The sequence below is a fragment of the Fukomys damarensis genome, unplaced genomic scaffold (assembly GCF_012274545.1).
Source record: "Fukomys damarensis isolate Sample0158 unplaced genomic scaffold, DMR_v1.0_HiC HiC_scaffold_19, whole genome shotgun sequence".
Taxonomy (NCBI): domain Eukaryota; kingdom Metazoa; phylum Chordata; class Mammalia; order Rodentia; family Bathyergidae; genus Fukomys; species Fukomys damarensis.
In genome coordinates, this window is record NW_022900931.1 from 3,014,278 (window position 1) to 3,037,748 (window position 23,471).

The window sequence follows — 23,471 nt, forward strand, 5'->3', positions numbered from 1 at the left end:
ACCAGGAGGTGAGCAGCTCTCCTCTGCTGCACCCTTCCACCATATTTCTGTCTTGAGGACCAGCCAACCATGGACTAAACTCTCTGAAACCCTCAGCCAAGATAACCTTCTTCCTTTAAATTGTTTTTTGCAGGTATTCTGTGTAGGAACAGAAAACAAACACAAAATATAAGAAGACTGCATGGTGGCCCCAAAGTAAAGGCCCAGGCCATACAAGAGCTGAAAGATGTTACCAACATGCCATGAAAGATCTTTTGCTTCAAAGAAACAGACCCCAAAAGGTCTATTACTCTGGTGTGGAGAAGACTGTCGAGTGTGTAGTCACGCAATGAACCACACTTGCGCCGGCGAGGCCCTGTCCAGTGCACGCACCCTTGTTCCTAGCACGCACTGACATGAGGGTGCTGCTGTGTCAGGAGCCCCAGAAGACCCCTGTTCACACACAGCAGCATGGCGAGGGAGCACCATGCTGTAGATGCCATCTGAAGACCGGTCCAAGGTGGCTCTCAACTTTGCTCTTTTTAGTATCTGAAAGGAGTTACCGGGTGGTATCTTACACCCACCATAACCTCTGAGTGAGCAAGCTATTTCCCAAGCTCTCCCAGAACACTGGCACGCTCAACCAGGCAAGTCTCAACTGCTGTGCGGGAGAAGGCCTGGCAGAGTTGCCAGGGCAGGGACCCCACAAGACTTGGCTTCATCCCAACTCAGCCACTTCTGCCTGAGGGAGTGCAGTCAGCACCTGCCTCGGGCCACGCCAGGTACTCCTTGGATTAGAAGAGCACCAGGCTCAGCATAGACAGGCGCCAAAGAAGCGCATATCCAGCAGGGTCAGCTCTCGGGAAGCTCAGTCCCCTGCCACGCGTGGAAGAAGGGCACCTGGCACACCACATGACTCATACTCACCCTGTCTCGGTGGTGCATGCACTGCATCTGCCCCATGGTACCTACACGAGGGCAAAGACAAACGTGATGTGGCTTTGTACTGCGTGTTGCAGGAGGTAATGAACCCTAACCCCTGAATAAGCACGGGGCACAGCCGAAGGGCAGCAGGAAGGGCTCTGCAAGAATAAGCCCCGGTTACATAATTACACTTGTCAAAATGTCCTCTGACAGCCGAACCTGTGCCAGCGCCTCTGCACTGAGGACACTGAGGAGGCTGAGGGGGCCGGGACACTGAACTGTGCTCCCTAAGGCGGCTCACTGCGTGTTATGTGAGTTCCACCTTGATTTCTCCAAAAGGACATTTCACTGGTGCACTTGGTGATCTATATGCCGCTTGGAGGCTCAAACATATATGCAGGGCTGGACGGCCATGTGTGCTGAGCACCCCCAGTCCTCAGGCGCTCCTGTATTAAGTGCATTTCTCAAGTGAGAAAAAGAGCACACAATGCTAACAGGTTCCATTTCTATGTTTAAAAGAATGGGGAGGAGTGAGGGGTATTTTGAACACACCCACACTTACCTGCTGGAATATGTACAGAACACTCCTGAAGGGGGCCGAGAAAAAGCACGGCTGCTGCTGAGTCATGGAGGGAAAGAGACCTGGGACAGCATAAGCCCGAAGGGATGATGTCAATTCTTTAAATTTATGTAGCTTTTTCAATTAAAAAATTAGCAAATAAAAATAAACACTGACAATCCCCAGACCCTCTGACCAGCCTGAGAATTCCCAACCTTCCCCTGGCCCAGCCCGTCTCCCACCCCCAGAACATCAAGGAACAACACTGCCATCCCTAGAGTCTGGGCTACGTATTCTGAATACCACCACACAAGTCTTGGTCTTGATTAGGGCTATACATTAAATGCTGATTTAGACTGATACACAATCTTAACAATTTTAAGATCCTTTTAAAAACATTATATGGCCATTACAAATGATGGTTATGAAGATGGAAGGAACACGAGAAAGGCTTATCACATAGTACCGACCAGGAGAAGGGATGACAAATCACATCATTATTCACACCACCTCTGGGGAAAAGCAGGATGGGAGAGAACCACAAGGAAGAGGTGGTGACATACAGTGGTGCGGGCACCGTGCCTACCCGTCACACCTCCAGAGCAGTAAGCACCATCTCCACCTGACAGGAGACAAAAGTCAGACAAAGCAAGTTCTAAACAACAGGAGTGCTGCCCAGGCCACTCTGCTGACAAAGGGCAAAGCGTGGCCAGCACTCGAGTGGACCCAACTCCAGAGCCCTCAGTGTGTTTCCCATGCTACCCTGCCCCTCAGACGCCAAGAACAGGGGCACCCGAGTGACTGAAAGTGACAGCTTCCTGCCTTCCTAGAAGGTGTTACTTTTACTTCTACCCTAAAACAAATCCATGGTTATTTCTTGGATTGAAAGGTGGGTTTAAAAAGATATTTTTAACTGCTATAGACTGAATTATGCTCCTCGAAATTCAAAGAATCCCTAAGCCAGAGTGTGATTGTAGCATTTGAAGATAGGGGTCGTAAGAAGGTAATTGAGGTTAAATCAGGTCATGATGGTGGGTCCCCCATCTAACAGAAGTAGTGTACTTATCAGAGACGTCACAGAGCTCTAGTGAGTCGTGTGTGTGTGTGTGTGTGTGTGTGTGTGTGCACACGCACGCACACCCTTGCCTCACGTGCATAAGAAAGGCCACATGGGGGCCCACAAACCAGGAGGAGAGTCCTCACCGGAAGCTGAATCAGCCAGCTCCTTGACCCTGGACTTCCGGCCTATGAAACTGGGAAGGTGAAACCTCAGCTGTGGTGCCGTGTCATAGTGACCCATGAAGACTAGTACGCTAACCCATCTTTTAGAACATTTTACCCTAAGGAAATTACATTTTGTTTTTAAGTATTTTAGGCATGCTTGAACTTCTTCCTTTCATGACCAATTTGAACACGGTCCAGGACTTTACCAGGAAGCTTCCAGAGTTTGCATTAGTATCTCAACAATTGGCTCAGAACCAAAATCAAAGCCTCATCTGGTCCCATCATACTCCACACAATAAATTCAGGAAAAATGTGACATTCTTCACCTTCCTACACAAAACCCGGTATCATCTTCTTTTTCTCATTAACTGCTGTGAAGTTGCACTTCCTAGATTATGTCCAGTGGCAAAAGCAAATGGATTAATTCTCACCCTCCGTCCCTTGCTGTTTTCTTATTTTTTATGACTGAACCCTGAATCAAATTTCTAAAAATGAATTTTTCATATCCTAATAAAGCAAGCAAAGCAGGTGCAGCATAAAGGAACTCCTGGATTAAGCCAAGGCTAGCTGATACTTGTTCGCGTCCAATCTTCAGCAGTTAGCCCCTTCTGTGATCCTGAGTTTCCTCACCTGAGAAATGAAGGTCATGGAGCTCCTGCCACCACCCTCACTGTGCGGGGCCCATGCCAAACAAATGAGGTGATCCGCAGGAAGGTCTGATAAACGCCCGAGTCAGCATCCCTACAGAAGGCAGGAAGGCACACTGCAGGGGCCAGCAGGGCCAGGCTGTCACCCAGAAAAATGGCTTCATCACACACGCACAGAGCCATGTTCTTCCTGTTAATGGAACATAAAACCCACAGTGCCTCAGAAGACACTCCCAATGACACAGCACTGGGCCCCAGACGACAGCAGCCTGAACATGACACCCGTCTGCACCTGACAGAAGCCCTCTGCAAGGGCACAGAGTGTTCGTGATCACCAACAAGCCTGTGTCGGAGAGGCAGTCAGGTGAACTGCCAGAAAGCAGGCAGCAGCGTGGAGAGAGGGTGTCATGGCGCCACACGCTCACTGGGCCCGCAAAAGGGAAATGTCCAGCAGAACACAGGCCAAGCCGGCCGAGTGACCACGTGCACTGGCCGTCGTCATGAGGAAGAAGGCTGCAGTGCAGTGGCCGTGACCTGGCACTGTCCTCCGCACCCTCCTTCCATTGGGCGGTAGCCAGGCAGGTGCTGGGGCCGGCCCTGGGCACACCCTCAGGCAGCTACCCGACTACTGATGGCCCCAAAACTCACAGGTCTATGTCTGCCCTATACCGAGATGCAGTCCAGCCATCAGGAAGGTCAACAGCAGGGGCCAAGCTGTGAGGCATAGCGGGTACCCAAGGCCGCCAACCACCACCACCACTACACATGATGCTGGTCCTTCCTCTTGGAAAAGGACGACAGAACTCCTGCAGGTCCCCGAGGGTCAACAAAATCCAAAAGCAGCACAGCGGCCTTCTTCTCCATTCTCTTACTTTTCATCTTTAACACATTCAATTCTCTTCCCACTTGTGAGTGCTTGGAGGCCCCTGGAGCCCATCCACACAAGAAGGGACTGTGACAAGGAAACTGGTTGGCTCTGGTCCCGGCATGCTCTCCGAGGGGAGAACAATCTAACAATCTAAGAGAGCTGTGCAGAACAAAGCCCCACACCAAGGAGGGCTCCGGCTCCCAAGCAGAGAGCAAATGAAACAAGGACCATGGGGACGAGAGCGGCAGCAGGCAGCACAGTGCCTCAGGCCCTGGCTGGGTCCTTCTTGCTGCTCTTTCTTCCATCACCACCTTGTTCCCACTCCCTCTGGAGAGGAAGAGTCACTTCCTGCCCGAGGTAGCAGCGGTACAGAAGGCACTCGTCCAGGCAATGTCAGGAGAGAGGGCCAAGTGGAAAGACAAGGAGGAGCGGCCATCCTCTGGAAAGCCACCCCCTGGGGCACCGGAAGAGCTGTCCGATGACATTCAGGGCGCTGCCACAACAGCAGCTCATCTGAAGGCCAACACACCAGTGTAGCCCCATGCCCAGACCTTCCCAGCAGGGCTCACTCGTTCTCCATGCATAAAACAGACTGGCGAAGGGTGAAGGGAGTACTGGAAGCCCTGAGAACCACAGAGTGAACACTTAATGAAAGTCAGTACCGCAATTGAGTACCATCACCATGATCACCACCACCACTGCTACCACCACGCCCATCCTCACCCCCATCACCATCACCTCCGCCATCACCGTCACCATCCTCATCACCACCACTTCATCACCATCACCACCGCCATCATCACCCCTGATAGCTAGGAGTGGTCATGTGACTTAGCTCTGATCAAAAACCTGCTTTACCTGAAAAAAAGACAGCCCAAGTGACCACCTTTTGGGACAGTACAAGCTAATGACTGCCACCTTGTGGACATGAAAGAGAGCCTAAGTGACTTGGGAGCAGAGACTCATAACATCACTGAGCCTGTGAGCTGGCGCCCATGCCTCCAGCACCTAAACAAAACTTCATCCCTACTGTTCAAAGCCTCCATGTCTGGTTTCCTGCCACCTGCAGCAAAAACATTCAACACCACTCGACACACAGGCACCAGGTCAGCTGGTAACCCAGCAACACCAGTGACCAATGAAGAACACGGGGCAGGAGAGGGAAAAACTGCCGGCCGGCGGCTCCTGAGAGGACACTGGGTCACAAGGACAGGGACACACTGCCAGGACCCACGCGAGGCTGAGAGCCGGCGGAGAGGACAGAGGGACACACACTCAGATACTCATCAGGGACAGAAAGTCACAGGAGCTGCAGAGACCACAGAAAATAAATTCCGGGCATTCTTACAGCTTTCTACTTTTCTCCTCTGCCCCCTCAAAGACAGAAAACACATGCCACAGCCTCATAATAATTACTCAGTTCATTTTTTTTTTTTTTTTTGGTACCGGCAATCGAACTCAGGGCCTTGTGCTTGCAAGGTAGGCAGTGGCACCAATGAACTAAATCCCCAATTATTTAATATTCTAATGAACACAAGAAATTATAAAAGAAAAGGGCAAACTTGTAAAGATTTTTAAGACTGCTCCTTTAAAACTGTACAGGAGACTTACCAACATTTTTAACATTTGCTTTTAAGATTACACACCAAAACTCGTCATTCGGCAAAAACAAGCTATCTGAGAGGAACTTGAAAGGTTTCCCGTTACACGAAAGGCATACTCGGCTCTAGATGAAAATGAAATGCTCAACTTCCACCAAATCATATTCAATGTGGTTACTGTGAGCTGAGTGATACTACACGCAGTTCAAATACCACAGCTAGCAGTGAAAATGTCATCCCAAAAAGGGAACTGGCAACGCAGCAGGAGTCGGGAGCCAGCGTGTTTATCTGTGGTCCTCACACTGCCTGTCTAGGCCCCTCCAGGACGGATGGTGGACCAGAAAACAACCACTGATGACAACTTCTCCTCAGGAGTTGGAAGGCCCTGGAAGAACCTATTAATAGGTCAGAGGTGAAAGGAAAACTTACAGTACATACTATAACAGATACCATGTGTGTAAACAGTGGCAGTTTCAGTTTGTTGATTTTATTAACTTTTCCATTTCTCTAGCTTTCAGCAACATTCCTGTTCAGGATCACCCAGAACCCCCGAGGTGAGGAGATCGCCCAGAGCAAAGCAAAAGGCATGACTGCTCTACGGCAGGAGCACAGGGTGACAGCCTCCCCGGCGTGGGCGAAGGGATGGGAGGGAAGACAGAGTACACGTGCCTCAGTGGGGCCAGGGAGACGGAGATTCCCCGCCACTAGCCCTGAGCTCTTACACCCCCGTCACTGCCTGGCATCCTGCCTAGACAGAGTCAGGACCAGCAAAAGCATCATCTCCCAGGACAGACGCCACCCTTCCCACTGAGTGCTTATGCGTTCCACAGGTCACACCGTGTACCAGCGAGGAGCTAGGTGTAGTCCTACACACTGGGGTGACAGTGCCAAAGGGTCCTGAGGTCCTGCCCTGACCTCGAGGCCCTTGCAGCCCTGACCTCAGGTGAGGAGGCGCAGGTGAGGAATCGCCAACTCCATGAGCCCTGCCTATGGGCTGAATGCATCTCCCGAATTTCATGCTGGAAGCTCAATCCCCTAATTCATGTCGATGGCATTTGGAAGTAATTAGGATCAGATAAGGACATCAAGGCAGGGCCCCATGACAGCATCAGGGGCTCTGCAGAAGGAGGAGGGACACAAGCTGACCATGCTGGCCAACACGCTCTATGGTGCCCTCTACAGTGTTGATGCGGCAGGGAGCCCTCACCAGGGCTGCAAAGATGCCACTATCTTGGAAATATATCAAAGGACTATTGTAAAAACTAACTACAAAAGTCCTCTTGTTAAGGCTTCATTTCACCGTTAGACTCCCCGCCTGCGAGCCCTGCCAGTCCGTGGCTGGGCACATCTTACATCCAACATCCCAGGATCTGCTGGCACTCGGCACTGACAGAATGAAGCCTCATGGCCAGCGAACTGGCCCAGCAGGCCCAGGGTCAGCAACTAACTGTGCACCTCTGGTTAGAACCGGGTGGAAACACAGATGACTGGAGAGGACACACAGGCTGCCGGCCATGAAGAAGGGCCGAGGGCGGGCTGTTGGGGGTAAAGGACAGCATCCCACTCTCCGGTCCAGCAGCTGGGTGTGGCTTCGGCACTGAGCACACAGAGGTGCAGCTGGAAGGGGAGCCAGGTGAAATCACAGAGACAGGTAAGGGTTTGTTCCGTGTCCTAGGGTCTCTGCATTCTGGTAGCTCAAAACAGTCTCTCTGATGAGATTCCAGAGCACGACTAAATTAGCTGAAACTTCCTTTGCCCCCTCACATTTTCATCTCTTCTGAGCTCACCTTTACCTTCCTGTAAACACGCTGAACACACCCAGGCACACACGTGTGCACGTGCACAGACCCAGCAACTGGCAGCACCCTGGTGGTATGCCGCTGTGGCACAGGCTGCAAGGCCAGGGCCTGGCCACTAGAGGGCAACACTGGGCACAGGAGCATGGAACAGCGGGGGGCAAGCCTCTGCCTGGACTGGGCAAGTTCTCTGATAAGACCCACAGGAGAAAAAATGATTTCTTCGGGCCTCCAAAAAGAGGCTCCCAGTCCACGCTACCGAAAAACAAGCAAGACCTGGATGGCGGGAGCCCTGCCCCACAGGTGGGGCAGGTTAACAGCAGTGTGTGGTGGTAACAATCCCCAAGCGTGCAGGCATCGGGCTTTCCCTGGCTCCTGCTTCAAGGGCCACACTCATCTCCCCAGCATAAAGCACATTTCTCTGTGTGTCTGGCTCCTGTGTCCACCAGCACTTCCTCCATCCTCACAGCCCCTGGGCTCCAAGCTATCTGGTTCAGCTCTCTCCAGTCTACTCAGCTTCAAGTCCAATCTGCCAGCCCCCTCCCTCTCGGTCCCATCCAGCCACCCGATGGAAACCGACCACCCCAGGCAGCCAGGCCCTCACCTCCTGCCCCAGGCTCCTGCTGCTGCCTCCCTGCCCTCCCAGGCCCTTCTCATGACCTTGCTCATTTGTGCCTGTTTCCCACCACCACCCAGATATCGCTCTCATCTTAAAGCCCAGCCAGATGTTCCTGCAGGCCCTCTGGAAGGGAAGGTAATGCTTCTTGTTCTGGTGTCTGAAGGCTGAGCAGCAGGCCTGGGCTTCCTGCACAGGCTGCCTCCGAGGCCCACTGCTGCACGGCAGTCGCCCGGCAGCCCATAGGGAGCTGCGTTCTCTGCAGATCGCCAGATCACACCCAACTCTGGCACATGGGAGCAACACGCGTGCCTCCTCAAGTGCCAGGCTTCAAAGCAGGCAGTCTTCGTAGGAGTAAATATTGAGTCGATGCTAGGAGGGGAATGAGCTGTTAAGTTCTATTTGCTACTTTCGTCCCCATGCTCGTTAACAGAGCACACACTAAAGAGAAAGCAGCACCCACCGGACGAAGATATTTAGCAGGGAGAATCACTCCGCGGACGCTTGACACACCAGCGATTTGCATCCCCAACATCGGCAAATATTTGCCACTTAGGCTTTTACGTAATGCGAAGATGACGTGTTGTACTGTCCTCGGAGCTAACTTAAATGCCTCAGGAAGACAGGCGCCATACCAGCTATGCGTTCTCTTGCTGCTAAATACAAATCCAATGATTGCATAACTCTGAAAGCTCTGGCTTTAGCTTTTTCATTTTAGATTTGATATTTAAACAGAATAAGTAATAAGAAAAAAAACCCATGATCACAATAGCCTTACAGAAGAATTTGATCTTTACATGCTAACGCTCCAATCCAGCCCTATATACCTTTTCCCAAAAGTCCTATGAGCTTTATTTCCAAAAGCTGGCCCAGTGGCGAAGTTCATGAGAGACAAGCTGGTGCGCGGAGCCTGATGGGAACAGGACCCCTGCCCACAGCCGGTCCCTTTCACTGGCTCTCTTCCGGCCACCTGCCCACAGTCGGAAGCCACTGAACACACCCGTCTGTGAGCTACCCTGACCTGCTACCAATCACCTGCATGAACATGCCATAAGCATGGGTGTCATAAAACTCAAGGTAGCATGCAAGCGGGACAATACAAATGAAAATAGTAACAATAATACTAACAATAATAACAAAAGCACACACTGCTTGGAGTGTTTATTAGCAGCTAGCACTGTCCTGAGCACCGCACGCGTATCATCTCAGGCTGCAAAATGCAGCCTACGGTTACCACATCTCTCAGCTGAGCAAGGACCCTGAGGCACAGGATCGTGAGTTACCCACTCACTCAAGGCCTCCCCACAGGCACGCAACTCTGAAAACTACTTTCCCGGGTGCTATATGGTTCTGCCTCCCTGCACGCCCTCAGCAGAGAAGGCAGCCGGGTGCTAGAAAAGGCAGGAGCTAAGGTCAGTACTAAAGCCACGAGACACTCCTCTAATCTGCCTTTCCCTCCTATCCAGTTCCTACCTGAGAATCACAAGGGTCGTCCTGCATTTCTCCGCTATCCCCAACCACACCAAGGGCTTCTCTGTGAATGGTGTCAGGCTCAGACAGCTGAAGGAAGCGCCCAAGTGTCTTGCAGCAAGGGCACTCAGGAGTAACCTACATACCCACCAGCAGGGGTCACGAAATAAATCACAGGGTACCCACAGAACGGCATGCAACTCGGTGGGAAGCATCACGGGAACACACACAGTCAGTTAATTCAGGGAAGAACAGAGCCGCCACTCATGATGAGAAAGCAATCTACTCCGTAAAGACACTCAGGCCTCTCTCTACAAAGGACTTCTAATTACCACAGGGAAGAGTGGCCTGTCAGCGCAAAGAGCTGGCACACCACTCGCCAAGCAACCAAGTTAGCATGAGTGTGTGAGGACAGACGGACAGCGTACGCCTCTGCCAAGACCAGGAGACCCCACACCTGCCCCACAGCACCCCTGCCAAGGCGATTCGCACGGCCTGCATCCCAAGGACACATCAGACAAACAGGAACGGAACAACTGCCAGCGCCCTCACGTGTCAGGATCAAAGACAAAGCGGCACGCGACCGAGCCGCCCCGCTCCAGGTTAATGGAGACTGAGCAATGCGGTGGCTGAACAGAACACACAATCCCGCTCTGGAAAAGAAAGGGATATAAAGAGCACCACGGGCAAGGTGACAAAGTGCGACTGTGCGTAACAATCCAATAGTGCTGTGTCGCTGAGACATTCCTTTATTTCAGCAACAGTACCATGACTGTCTAAAAGAACACCTCCACTCTTAGGAGATACAGAGTCAAGTGTTTTCGACCAAAGGGATGAGAGGTTCCAATGGCCTCTCAAGTGCTCCGGGAAAAACACACAAACACACACAGAGATGGAGACAGAAGCCACGGTGCGTCTGGCTCATGAGCAGAGGGGAGCTGCCTGCACTGCTCTTGTAACTCTACTGTAAGCTGAAGAGAGACGGCAGTGTCTGAAACCCTGAGCACAGCCATTCTGGAAGGAGCCACCCTGCTCTGCCCTCTGCAGGGAAGCCTCTGCCCCAGAGCTTCCCAGGCACAGGGCTCCATCCCGCAGCCCAGCCATGTGGCCCACCTGCCACCTCCTGGCCGAGGCAGGCACTGCATGCCATCGGAGAGCCACTCCAGCATCACCAGTAACTGTCCATTCCCATGTTTGCCCCCCAACTGTGAGTGATCTCGTGGCCAAGACAACTCTCCAGGCCTCGGAATTTAGGCAGAGACTCTGCGAAGGTGCTGTGAGCCTCACCCAGCCCCCCAGGAAGTTACGGGCTGGAGCCCATCCTCTCTGAACTCTGCCTCCCTGCCAGGGCCTTGCCCATCACCCTCCACACCGACCCCCATCCCGCGGCAGGAGACTGACAACCAGCACTGCCCACTGTGAGCCTCTGTCTTCACCGGCCTCAGGACAAGCCTGGCTGGGCACACTGAACACAGCAGCAGGAAATGGGGGCACCCAGGAAGAGGAACAGAAAACATGCCGTGGAACACAACGGAGGCATGTCTAGAGGAACTGGCCCGACATCTGGTAGCTCGGGGACTTTCCAGCATGAAAGCCCAGCACAACAACTTCCCAAGGGCATCGACGGGAACGCACGTGCACTGTCACTGTGCGCCAGTCCCACTGCACAAGACTCACCAAGGTCGGTGTTGGGTTCGGCAAGCAGCTGCTTGAACTTGTCCAGCCGGGAGGCCTCTCTCTCACTCAGTGCGGAGCTGCCTGGGGTGCTGGAATCGGCCGTCCCACCCAGCGTGATGGTGGCCGAATGTGGGAGAGACTGGGACCTCTGCAGAGGGACCGGGTCGCTGGTGCTTTCTGCAAGGAGTGAGAGGACAGCAGTGAGGGTGAGGACCCGCCTCTGCTCCCCACCATCCCTCCGTGACGGCGGAGGGTCGCGGTTCTGCCTCCCAGCATCCTGCACATGGGATCTCGGGTTCTTGAGCAACAAAAGTCGAGGGTCACCTGGAACTTCCCCTGCCTCCCTGTGCTGCTCGCCAAAAAATTGATACCTCTGCATGAGAGCAAACAGTGACAGCCAGAAAAGTCCTGGCCACCTAAGGGCTGTCGTGATCACACCCTCCAGTGCCTGGACTGCAGATCAGGCTGCCCAGGTGATACAACCCACAGATCGGCTGAGGAAGGGGCCTGCATGTGGTGGCCAAGACCACTGAGTCACCTCGCAAGGAGAGGATGACACGTCAAGGGCAGTGAGGTCAAGACAGGTGACTGGGACTCCCCCACAGCACACCTGACTCACTGTATCCTGATTCCCTGGGAGCAAGAAAAGCCAAAGGCCCCCAGGTCGCCTAATAGAGCCCCCCAGGACCAACGGGCAAGAGGCTCTGAGGACTGGATGCCATCCAGCAGCTCGCCTTTCAAAACTGGCAATGTAAACTCCAGGAAAAGGAATGAGAACGACACCATGGAGCCAAAGTGCTGGTGTCCACTTCAGCCAGCTGCAGGAAGCTCAGGCAAGAGCACCACTCCCGCACCAGTTTCCTCTCCTACCTGTGGCCTGGCTCCCTGGCTCCCGCACAGTGCAGGGCTTTACCCGGCAACCCTCAGGCTACCCAGGAGGAGGCAGCGCAGAAGCTGGCCCAGTTGTCTCCATGAGAGCCTAAGTGGGGGCACAGCCTCCTCCTGACAACCCCAGTTCCCCTGTGCTCCCAGCAGGCAGCATTCATAGGTGGCCTCTTCCCTTCCCTAAGAGCCAGCTGGCAGAATGACGGAGATGAGGACTCAGCCCTCTCTGTCACTTTGTCTGCATGTGAGATACTACAGGAGAAGCGGCCAGCGGAACAGTGCCACACCTCCAGGGTGTTTACTTGGATCAGGAGAGGCAACAAGAAGACCCCAAGGCCTGGAGCCCCTGAGGGCCACTCTCTGCTGAGCAGGACACACTTCTTTCCCTACTTAAAGATGTGGCAGGAGAAACCCTGACAGTAAAGGCAGTGTCCCTGGCAGAAACTGAGATGGACGCAGTCTCCTTGCAACTGTGACCAGAAGGCACATCATCGTCCCAGCACCAGGAGAGGGGACCATCATCAGCCAATGTCCACATAGACTGTCACAGCTCAGTCACCATCAGCTGCAGAGAAAGCTCTCATCCAGCCCACCACCCGTGCAGCAAAGACCTCAAGAGCCCTGTCGGCCAAGGACAGGCTTCTCCCCTTCACCCCAACGTCACTAGTGAGTAAAGTGCATCTGTTCTCAGCTATGAAGGTAACAGGGTGTCCAGGTATCCACCAAGAAAGGCTGGACAGCCACAGTGAGCACTGGCACAGGGCAGGCTGCCCATGACCACCCAATGTACACACTGGTTTCAGCCCGACCTCCTACCCGGCATGCAGGTCACAGGCACTTACAAGTGACATCCAGCTCCCCACAAGGTGACACACATGACAGGAGCTCCACAGAAGCTCAAATGGAAACAAACACAAGGGATGGCAAATTCACAAGGCCAGGGAAGTAGACTGCACCCTATAAGATGAACTAGTCTAGGACACTCAGACCAGCAAAGCTGTGTGTGGGGGCATAAAGCACCCTGGAACTCATGTCAATCACTGGGGCAGAGGCCCTGGCTCCTGAGCAAGGAGATATATGAGCTGGGAGGATGCCGGGCGGTGGGCAAATTATGTTTACCCACTAATGCACTACAGGACACAGGCAAAAGCACAACTGAGGCATGGTCTTTCCTTCCAGGAACTTGCAAAATGTCTTAGTTAGTTTTCCCATCGCTGGGACAAAATACCCAACACCTCCTAGTTAAAGAAGGAAAGGTTTATTTTAGCCCACAGTTTCTAGAGGTTTCAGTCCCTAGTCAGCTGGCTCCAGGGCAGGGCAGACTACAAAGGAGCACTCCAGAGAAGAAACAGTCCACAGCAGGGCAGGCAGGAAGCAGCAAAGCAGCAGCATAATGCCTTTCTCTTTCATCCTATCCAGGATATAAGCCTTTTGGGTAGTGCCACCCCTAACCAGGGTGGCCCTCTCCCATTATCCATGCCCAGAACTATGTTAAACCAATCAGCAGGCTAATTTAGTACCAGACACCTTTAATCCCAATATTACACACCCATTCTGAAGCCACCTCCCAAAAGCCCCACCTCTTAGCACATAAGGCTATGGGGGAACATCTAGGTAGATACAAACCTTAACACTATGTGCATGTGTCACATGCAGTCAGACAAATACAGCCTCCACCCTCCCCAGAGATGGAGGCAGACCAGACAGCCTTAACTTTTCTGATCGGGAGACCCCACAGAGGTCTCCCTCCGCTGTGAAGCCCTCCCTCACCTTCCATTCACCCTCCTCAACAAGACACAGTGAGAACTCCGGCCACTGTGCACTTCTGTACTTGTCTGTCTCCACACTCTCACTCACCATTGACCGTAACCTCAACTGCAGACCAGGGCTCCTCAGCATCGTCACCATGGACGTTTACGGGGTGGACGTATGTCTGGTGGGGGCAAGGACTGCCCCGGGCACTGTGGGATGCTAAGCACCACGGCAGCCCTTGCCTACCACAAGCAGTGACAGACTCTGCCCCACGGCCCCAAACTGTCCATAACAGTGCCACCTGTCCCCTGGGGACAAAAGCACATAGTAAGGCCAATGGGAACAGCAGGGACTCTGCAGCCAAACACCCTGGATTAAAACTCCAGCCCTACCAGTCAGGGAACAGCTCTGGGCCCTCTCAGTGCCTCATCAGTGAAACAGGAATAACAACCTGTCTTCCCTCCCACAAGTTTAATGAGGTAAAGGAGCTGCTGCAAAATTTAATGAGTTTATAATCAAAAGGGCTGGCTACAACATCTTCACTCAATAAATGATCAAATGTTATCATTATTATTTTGAATGATCCAAAAAAGATGTGCCCAGCAAACAAACACAAGAAAGAAAGCTAACTCTAAGAAGGTGGAATCACAAGGAACAAGATCATGGACGCTTTCTCCTGGGCACAAGCTGCATTGAGCAACAGCAGCGGCATCCCTGCAGGGGCAGCCTGGGCTTACCTGCGTTACGACCCCACACACCGTGCACTCCAGCCCACTCCTGGCTCCTGCATGTGGGGGTGCTGAGGATGGTGGGAATCACAGAGGACCCAGCCCAGCCCCAGGGGCTTGAGATACTGTCTGCACAGCTGGCTGAATCTCACCAGCACAGCACAAGAGCTGGTGAACTCAGGGCTCCTGCCGACATCAGAGCCTGCCACAGCTGGATCCGAGCATGCAGGAGGTGGGAAATGTGCACCTTTGTCACCAGCAGGACTTTCAACCAAATGCAAAAGCCATAGCTGATTTTCATTTATAAGCTCAAGTGCTTTCAAACTTGTTAGACTCTGATATAAAAACGGATTAAGTGAAAATAATTCATAACACCCACACTTAGAGTCTTGTAACATGTTAGCAGTCCATCAATTTCTAGAAGGTATTTTTGAAAACCAGAGTGCGTATGAAATACAGCTCTGAATCTAACTGCAGGGAGACCTTAGGGTCCTACAATGATCCCTATTTTTGCACCTGTTAATATGGGGGAAGCACCCTAAGCCCAGTATGTGCGAGACCTATGGCAAAGAAGGTGTCCCTCAGAGAGATAAAGGTACCCCTAGACCCTGTGCCCCCATGGCCTGCCCACAAGAGCCACAGACCTGCATCACATTTAGAGGAGGTTCACTGTGCTTGGAGGGCAGAACTCTGGAGTGCTCAGGAAACCAGAAGAAAACCCAGGCTACTTCCCACCTCACAGTGCTGCAGCCACTATGGGCCATCAGGGCCGGGAGTCCTGCTGCAGGCAGAACAGCCGTCCTCAGCCTCCACCATAAGCACCGGCCCACTTCAGCTCCCCCAGACCCACACACACCTCCTCTGGGCTCCACCTACCTGCAGCACAGGACGTGTGACTCTCGCTGACCGATTTCACCAGCCGGAGGTCACCAGTCAGGGCTGGGGGCGGCTCTGCCACAGGCTGCAGCTCCGGTTTGGGTGTAGGAACCTCCTGTGGGGCAGGCCGGCCCTGCCTCTGGCTGTGGTTGCGCAGCACTCGGTGGGCAGTCTCCATGACCACCTCGGTATTCAGGCTCTGGGCCGCCATGGCCAGGAGCTCATCGTCATCCTCCCCCGCATCCCATGCATCACTGGTGTTGCTCTCAAACTCCTGGAAGGTGCTGACCCTCTTGGCCTTCACCGGGGTGGTGGGCACTTTGGGTGTAGACTTGAGCAAGCTGCAAGGCAAAGGCACCATTCCTGCCCACGCTCAGAGCTTAAGAGTGTTCACCTAACTCAGCCAGAAAAACACCCCCAAATAAGAAGATACTTCAATCCCAATGAGGGCAGCCTGCAGAGCAAACAGCTCACAGAGACAACAAAGACCGGGACTTAGTGACCGGGAGAGGAACATTTCAGGGGGACAGCTGGGCAAGAAGCACAGGGCTGCAGGGATGGTGAGCAGACCCACACCTCCAAGTCACTGCAGGCAGAGCCTGTGCCACATTCCACTCCTGGCATCTCAGCAAAGCTAGAGGCTGCGTAGGCGGGACTCTGGTGCACAGATGGGGAGCCATCATCATTTACAGAAGAGCCCCCAACATGGCCACATGTGTCAGACACCCCCTAGCCGCCTCCTGCTCTGGGGGAGGAGCCACAACACGGGCAGGGCAGGCTGGGAGAGCCGGGGAGAACAGCCGGCCAGGCTGCCAGCCAGCTCAGGTCCAGCTCTGTGCTCCCCTGCGGGGCTCCACCCCTCACCCACATCAGGCTGTAGTCCACCTCCGACTCCCCACTGCAGGACAAGCTAGGAGCTGGAGGGAAGCGGAAGACGCTGGCTGCCCCGGCCCGCCTCCAATCAGAGCCCCGAAGCCTCGGGTGGGAAACCTCACTTACGTGCCGTGTAACAGTGGGTCAAAAGGGGGGTGCTGGGCTCCGTACACATGCTGGATGCTAATGAAAAAGAAGAGAAAACAAATCAGCTTTGCTTGCACTGTGCCAAAAACCCACAGCTGACCCAACAGAGAGCCAGCTCTGAGGAGCCCACACGGTGCGGAAAACAGCATATTCCATGAGCCACCCAGGGCCAGCAGGGCTGGTCGAGGAGGTATGAATGGCACCACACGGGCCCAGAGCCCACAGACAAGCAGGGCATTCAGGCCTCTCCTGAGAGCAGGCGCAGCTCGGAGCCCTCCAGGCGCCACCGCGGAACCTGGGAGCCCACAGCTGGGACAAGGGCACTGGGGGCGCTGAGGGTCACACAGTCTCAGCTCACAGATGGCATCTGCCAGACGGGGCTAACACAACGGAGCAACTATGCTGTCTGAAGTTCAACGGCAGTATCACAAGAAAGATCAACATAACTTTTTTAAAGATGTGACTGTTCTATTTTAAAGCTTTTATATTTGTCACAGTTCATCTGGAAAACACACAGCAGCAGAACACCCACAACAGAGACCCAGCTGGTCGGCTGAGCCTCTTCCCTCGGCTCACTCCAGCCAGGGTGACCACGTGCCCCGGCCATGCCAGGGAGAAGGAAATGAAGTCTGTGTCTTTTCCAACAAAAACAGATAGGCTTAGCTAGCATCCTTGGCGCCAGCTCCTCCCTGCTGGGAACAGAGAGGATGAGGCCAGGGTCCCCACACGGAGGTGCCACCGAGAAGGTTTTGCTGAGCAGCCAGTACAAGCCTGGCCCTTCCCTCGACTTCTGGAACAGGACAGAGACCCTCACGTATTGAACCCTCCATCCTGGAACATCCTAATGGATAGGTTCGCAGAGCACAGAAACCACTGTGACACTGGGGTGCAGCAGCTGGAGGAGGGCCTGTCTGTAACAATGAACACAGGCCAAGAACAGTTCAGATTACAGGTGAATGCTCTCATTGTTTTAATGAAATCCTACCTTCCTTTCTTAGTAATGGATCATGACTATTTCTCCATATCATTACTTCATTCTTCTCCAGTATATTTACTTACCTTACATGCACTGCTTGAAAAAAAATACGTGCAATTTAAAACTACAGCACACATGACTTCCCTATGCATTTCTCTGCAACTACTTGTAAATGTATAAGTATTTCAAAATAAAGTTTTTTTAAACCACAGGAATAGAAGGAGCACCAGCTACTCTGTGACCTGTGCCACCTCCCTGGACACTACCACTCCTGATCTCACACTGAGACCACATGGCCACAATGTAACGAGTCTAACCAATGCTGAAGGGAAGACATTTAACTTATTTGAGACTGTTTGCCATCACAAAAATAGCAACAAGGCCTCTGGAGACAAATCCCACACTCTAACACCCTCTTGAGATGCACTCCTGGAATCAGAGGGCTGTAACGTAAGGCAGGCATTTAAGGATCCTCTGATCCCCACTGCCAGAGAGCAGGAAGTAGTACCTGCAGACCCCAGCAGGCAAGGCCCTGGGGGCAGAGAGGGTGACTCTGTACTGAGTGTGTGTACTCCTGATTATAAGTGAGGGTGAACTTCTACAAATTCTGTTCATTTGTTCCTCTTCTTCCTATAAACCGTTTATGCTTTTGCCCGTTTACTAGCAGGGTCTTCAACCTCTTACCGATGTATATAATCTACTTGGTAAAAAGGGAATTCATAGTTTGGTAATTCAGATAACATGGTCAGCAACAGCAACCCCACCAAAGATGTCTGCGTCCCAGTGCCAGACCCTATGAATATGTCACCATGTATGGCAAAGGGGACTCTGAGGATGTGCCTGAGAGTACGAACCTGCCTGGGCTACCCGGATGGGCACACGCTGATCACAAGAACATAAAAGCAGAGCACTTTCCCCAGACTGAGGTCAGAGGGACCAGAGGAGTCCTGACTATAACAGCCATCAGAGAGACCACCAGCTTTGGAGACGAGGAAGGGCTTCAAGCTGAGGACTACATGCACCTCTTAAAGATGGGCAGGACAGAAAAGGCCTGGGGCCGAAAGAAGGAGCCAGACCTGCCAACAACTTGATTTTAGCCCTGAGAAACCTGGGTCAGACTCCTGCCCTCCAAGCCCTAAGTTCACGCGTTGTTCTAAGTCGATAAGCGTGTGGTACTTTGCCAGAGGAGCAATGGGAAACATACAAGTGGCAAATCTTTTTTCCTGGTCATGGGAGGCCAGATCAGTCCTGGTGACAGGAGGTCAGTCGGTCCTGACCATGAGAGGCTAGGCCCACCATTCCTTTATCCTTTCCATGTGAGTTCACTTTGAGGAGTACTCTTCCGACACTACACAAATATCTTATGTGCTTGCTCCATACTTGTATGACTCCATCTTTTCACTCCAACTATTGTATTTCAATATGTAGTGTGTAGTATGGCAATTTTTCTTTTAAAAGATCAACTGTTCTAATGTCATTTATTAAAACAACTTCAACTTCCCAATGGTTTGGGGTATTACTTTTAACATATGTTAAAATATTATTTTAGAGCCAGGCATGGGAGCCCATGACTATAATTCTAGCACTCAGGAGGCTAAGGCAGGAAGATTACTGTGAGTTTGAGGCTAGTCTGAACTATATAGCAAGACGTCTCATAAAACAAAACAAAATATATTACATTATATAGAGTCATTTTTCAGTGTTCTGTTTTCTATTCACTCCTACACCTCCAGAACAAAAGTTCAATTATACCAAATGCTTATTTATTTTGTTGTACTAGGGACTGAACCTAGGACCTCTGCACTGAGCGACATCCCAGTACTTCTTTGTTGTTGTTGTTTTGAGATAGGGTCTTGCTAAGCTGCTAAGTGGCCCAGGTTGAGTTCAAACTTGCCAAGAGAACATGTTTTCTTTGGTGGGGGGGGGTACCAGGGATAAACATTTACTTTTAATATCCTAAAATTTTCCAGAAAAACTTAAACATTTGTTGGATGTTGACTCTGTGACAGAGTACTACGTAGGATAATATAAGTACACTGTAGTTCAAATTACAGAAGTGAAATGTGAATTGGCATTCACCATGTTCTATAAGAATCCTATAAGAACATGCCACAGGAACACAGAAACCCAATTTTGGTTTTTTCTTGAGAAAAAAATTACACCTAGACTGAAGAAATGTAGGGCAGGTAGAAAATTCCAGGCAGATGAGCAGTGCGTGAGATCTGAGGGAAAGGAAGAAGGTCAAAGTTGGGAAAAGCATAGTGGTAGCACAGGACGGTCTCGAAGGTGAGCAGAAACACATTCCCAAGGGGAGGCCTCCCCAGATGATCCCTGGAGCCCAGCCCAGGCTCCTAGAAAATGCAAGTGACCTGCCCAAGGTCACACACACCCTGCACGTTGCAAAGCCAGCTTCGTGACAGACAGGGCATGAAGAATGACCACAAAAACACCACCCAGAGCATTGGTTCCATCGAATCCTAACATTTTGTAGACAACAGAGTTGAAGCCCTATCCAATCCTGTTTCCCTCCCTATCCTCTCAGAGGCAACTGCTAACCCAAATTTAATATTGGTAATTTCCAGGCAAGTGTTTGCACTTTCACTGAAGAGTCAGGGATCTCTGCAGCAGAGCAGCAGTCTGTACTGCACATCTGTACAGTCTGCATCATCATTATATATGTACATCTTGCAACTTCATTTTCTCAAGATGTTTATGTATCAGTATTAATGCACACAGCTCCAACTTTGTAAAATCAGTACTTCAGCAGTAAACCAACTTTTCAAATGAAATTTTCAAGGAGACACCAAACACAGAAGCTGAGCTATTCTGGTGAAGGAGGAGGAGCAGGAGCTGAGCTTCCACCAACAGAGAGAGAGAAGAGGCATCCACAGGGACCACCCTGGGACTCTAGGGCAGTGGCCGGAAAGTGAGAAATTCTTTGCACATCACAGATCTGATGATGGATTGCAGGTAGAATAGATAAAGAACTCTCAAAAAAAAAAAAAAAAAAAACTCTTAAAACTCAAAACAAAGAACTCTTAAAACTCAAAACTACCTGGCACCTATCAAAGGCCTCTAGATAGATCCTCTGTGGAGTAACTAACTGCTGAACCCTCTTCAGCTGGAAATAGCCAGAGCTGTCTTCACCCTTTGCTCCCTCATGGCAGTTAGGGAGGGCGAGTATTGCAGATAGGTAAGTTAATTAGGTATCTGTAGGCAGTTAGGCAGGGCTGCCCTCAAGGAGTCAACATAGAGAACAATCAAGACACATTCACTGGGGCCAGAATTGTAAAAGAAGAGAAAGTACTACACCCTGGTGCTTCCCCTGGGGATACAGAACAATGACTGACATTCTAAATAGGTAACAATCACCTGGGTGGGAGGCCAAGGTCTTTGCTTTCCAGGAAATGTCCCTGACCCCCACCCTTACTGAAAACCCTTGTACGCTTGCTATGTGACTTGCTCTCCCATTTGACCCCCACTTAATCAATATAACCTGGGTGACTGTACCTGTCATCTTACTGGTTGGTCATGGTTCTGCCCCACCTCATGCCCACCTTGTGATTTTCCACTGGATCTTACAGTTTTATCCCACTTTGTACCCACCTCACCACCTGGCTTGGCTGTATAAAACATCTTTGAAAAGTGGGGTGGGCAGGCAACCACTTTCTGGTCCGTCTTCTGTCTCTCTTAGACAGAAGCTTGCTTTCTCTCAATAAATTTTTCCTAAGGACTGGGGATTCAGCTTGGTGGTTCTGCTGCCTGCCTCACAAACACAAGGTCCTGAGTTCGATCCCCAGTACCGAAATGAATAAATAAAATTTTCCTATTCTTAAAAAGACAAACCAATTTAAAAGTGGACAAATGGTTCGAATAGATGTTTCTCCAAAGAAGATATATAAGTGAACAGGAAGCACATAAGAAGGTGCTTCACATCATTAGGGAATCAAAACCACACTGACACACCACTTTACACTCACCAGGTGCCAAAATAAAAAATGTTGGTGAGAATGGAGAGAAAGCAGAGTCCTCACACACTGCTGGAGGGAATGAAAACTGGTGCAGCTGCCGTGGGAAACAGAAGGGTAGCTCTTCAAACAGTGAAACACAGCTTCCCCTACTCACCTCCCAGTCTCAGAGATCTCCCCAGGACAGCTGGTCCAGAAATGTCCAGAGCAGCATGAACGACAGCAGCCAGCAGTAGGGACAAGGCGAATGTTAATGGGGCGCTATCCAGCTGAAAAGCCAAGTCCTGATACGTGCTGTGACAATGACGGCGAACTTTATAGCGCCTTCATTGGTAACACATGCCATGGGTTCCCTACAACTGTGCTATAAGGATGATGCTGAAACCATTAGCTACGGAGACCAAGAGTGATCAGCAACTGCTTGGGGCTGGGTGTAAAGGAGGCTGGGGTGGTACAGGGGTTGTTTTTCATTCTGTTGCTGTTGATGGGTTGTTTTTGTTTTGTTTTTATGTTTGAAGTGATAAACATTCTAAAATTGTGGTTGTGCAACTCTTATGCTAAAAACCACTAATTTCACACTTTCAATGGTATATGCTGTGGTATGTGAATTTCAGTGAGCAAACTGTCTTCCAAGTGAATCTCAATGAAGACACACTGTAAAGGCAACACATCCTCCACCAGGCTTTCTGTGTTATCTCGAAACCCAGCTGGTGTTCTGTGAGAAACCGCACCAGCCAAAAGGAACACCCACACGTACCCACTTTAGAGCCAACACTAGCCGCAGTCCCCGTGGACAGCCACATCAAGCTCTAGCCCCGTAACCCAAGTTTCTTACTTCAGCCACCCTTCAAGTCCTCCCAATGATGTCACAGAGCAGCAACCTGCAGCCCCCATCGCGCCCCACCAGAATTTCTGATCCAAGGGAATCCATGAGCAGAATCAAATGCTTTTTTATTAAAATTACAAAATAAAAAAGCTATATAGCTCATTCAAAACAATTCTTTTTCCTGTAATTGCTCAGAGGCCTCTTTGACCTTGGTGGAAATCTTTTAGGTTTAAGAAGCTTCTACGTTAAAAAGCCTAGGTTCAAGTTTCAGCTCACTTACTAACTGGTAAACTTTTAACCATGCAACTGCTTTGAGCTTTAGCATCCTAGTCCAGGAAATGGAAATCAAAATGTACACAGCACTGGGAGATAACACTGCTGGGGGAGTGTGAGTTTCACATGCATGGGGCCCTGGGTTCAGTTCTTAGCAATACACACACACACGCACACATACACAGGCACACGCACGCACAGTGCGTGAAATGAGTAACCATGTATGAGAGCAGTACTATTACACCATCAGGTGAATTACCAGTAACATTTACCACTACTAGCAATCTGTCTTTACTTGAGAATTTATATTCTTCCTATCATTCCCCAGTATATTTACAGAATTCAAAAATAACAGGCAGCTTGGCCTAAGCCCACTGTGCATAGCATCTCCATAGAAGTCTCTGCAGCACTGTCACACCTCAGGCCCTTCCCTCGCAGCAAAGCTGGAAACTCATTCATTCTTCACAGGCAAACCAATTGTGCTTACTGAGCAGAAAATGTTCCAAAAGTTCAAGAGTAGACTAAAAGGAGCTCATTTTATCTTATTAAAGTTGCATTTTTATTTGGTCTTGCAAGCTTAAAAAAAAAAAGACTCTAACTAAAGCTATGTGAATAGAAATGACAACTAACCCTTCTCATTACAGAGAATGAAATCTTTCTTTTAAGAAGTACATTAATAATAGGCTTTGTAAATAAATCATACTACTTTAAAACTGCAATAATTCTCTGTTTTAAACAAAACCCCAGAGATCCCTAAAAAAAAAAAGCAGCTGCCATGCAGAGATCACCTAAAAAAAAAAAAAAAA

The 23,471-nt window shown here is 50.9% G+C and overlaps 1 protein-coding gene across 2 annotated transcripts in view; it reads right to left on the reverse strand.

Moving 5' to 3' along the window:
* The window catches only part of Tbc1d22a (TBC1 domain family member 22A), a 323,373-nt gene that overhangs the window by 285,919 nt on the left and 13,983 nt on the right, over positions 1-23,471 (reverse strand). Inside the window, exons 2-4 of one of the 2 annotated variants that reach the window (XM_010634302.3) lie at positions 16,602-16,658; positions 15,603-15,943; positions 11,362-11,538 (exon numbers count right to left, since the gene is read on the reverse strand). In XM_010634302.3, coding sequence (XP_010632604.1) covers positions 11,362-11,538; positions 15,603-15,943; positions 16,602-16,658 — 575 coding nt within the window. The remainder of the gene's footprint in view (positions 1-11,361; positions 11,539-15,602; positions 15,944-16,601; positions 16,659-23,471) is intronic. The other variant, XM_033766172.1, reaches the window with a different exon arrangement.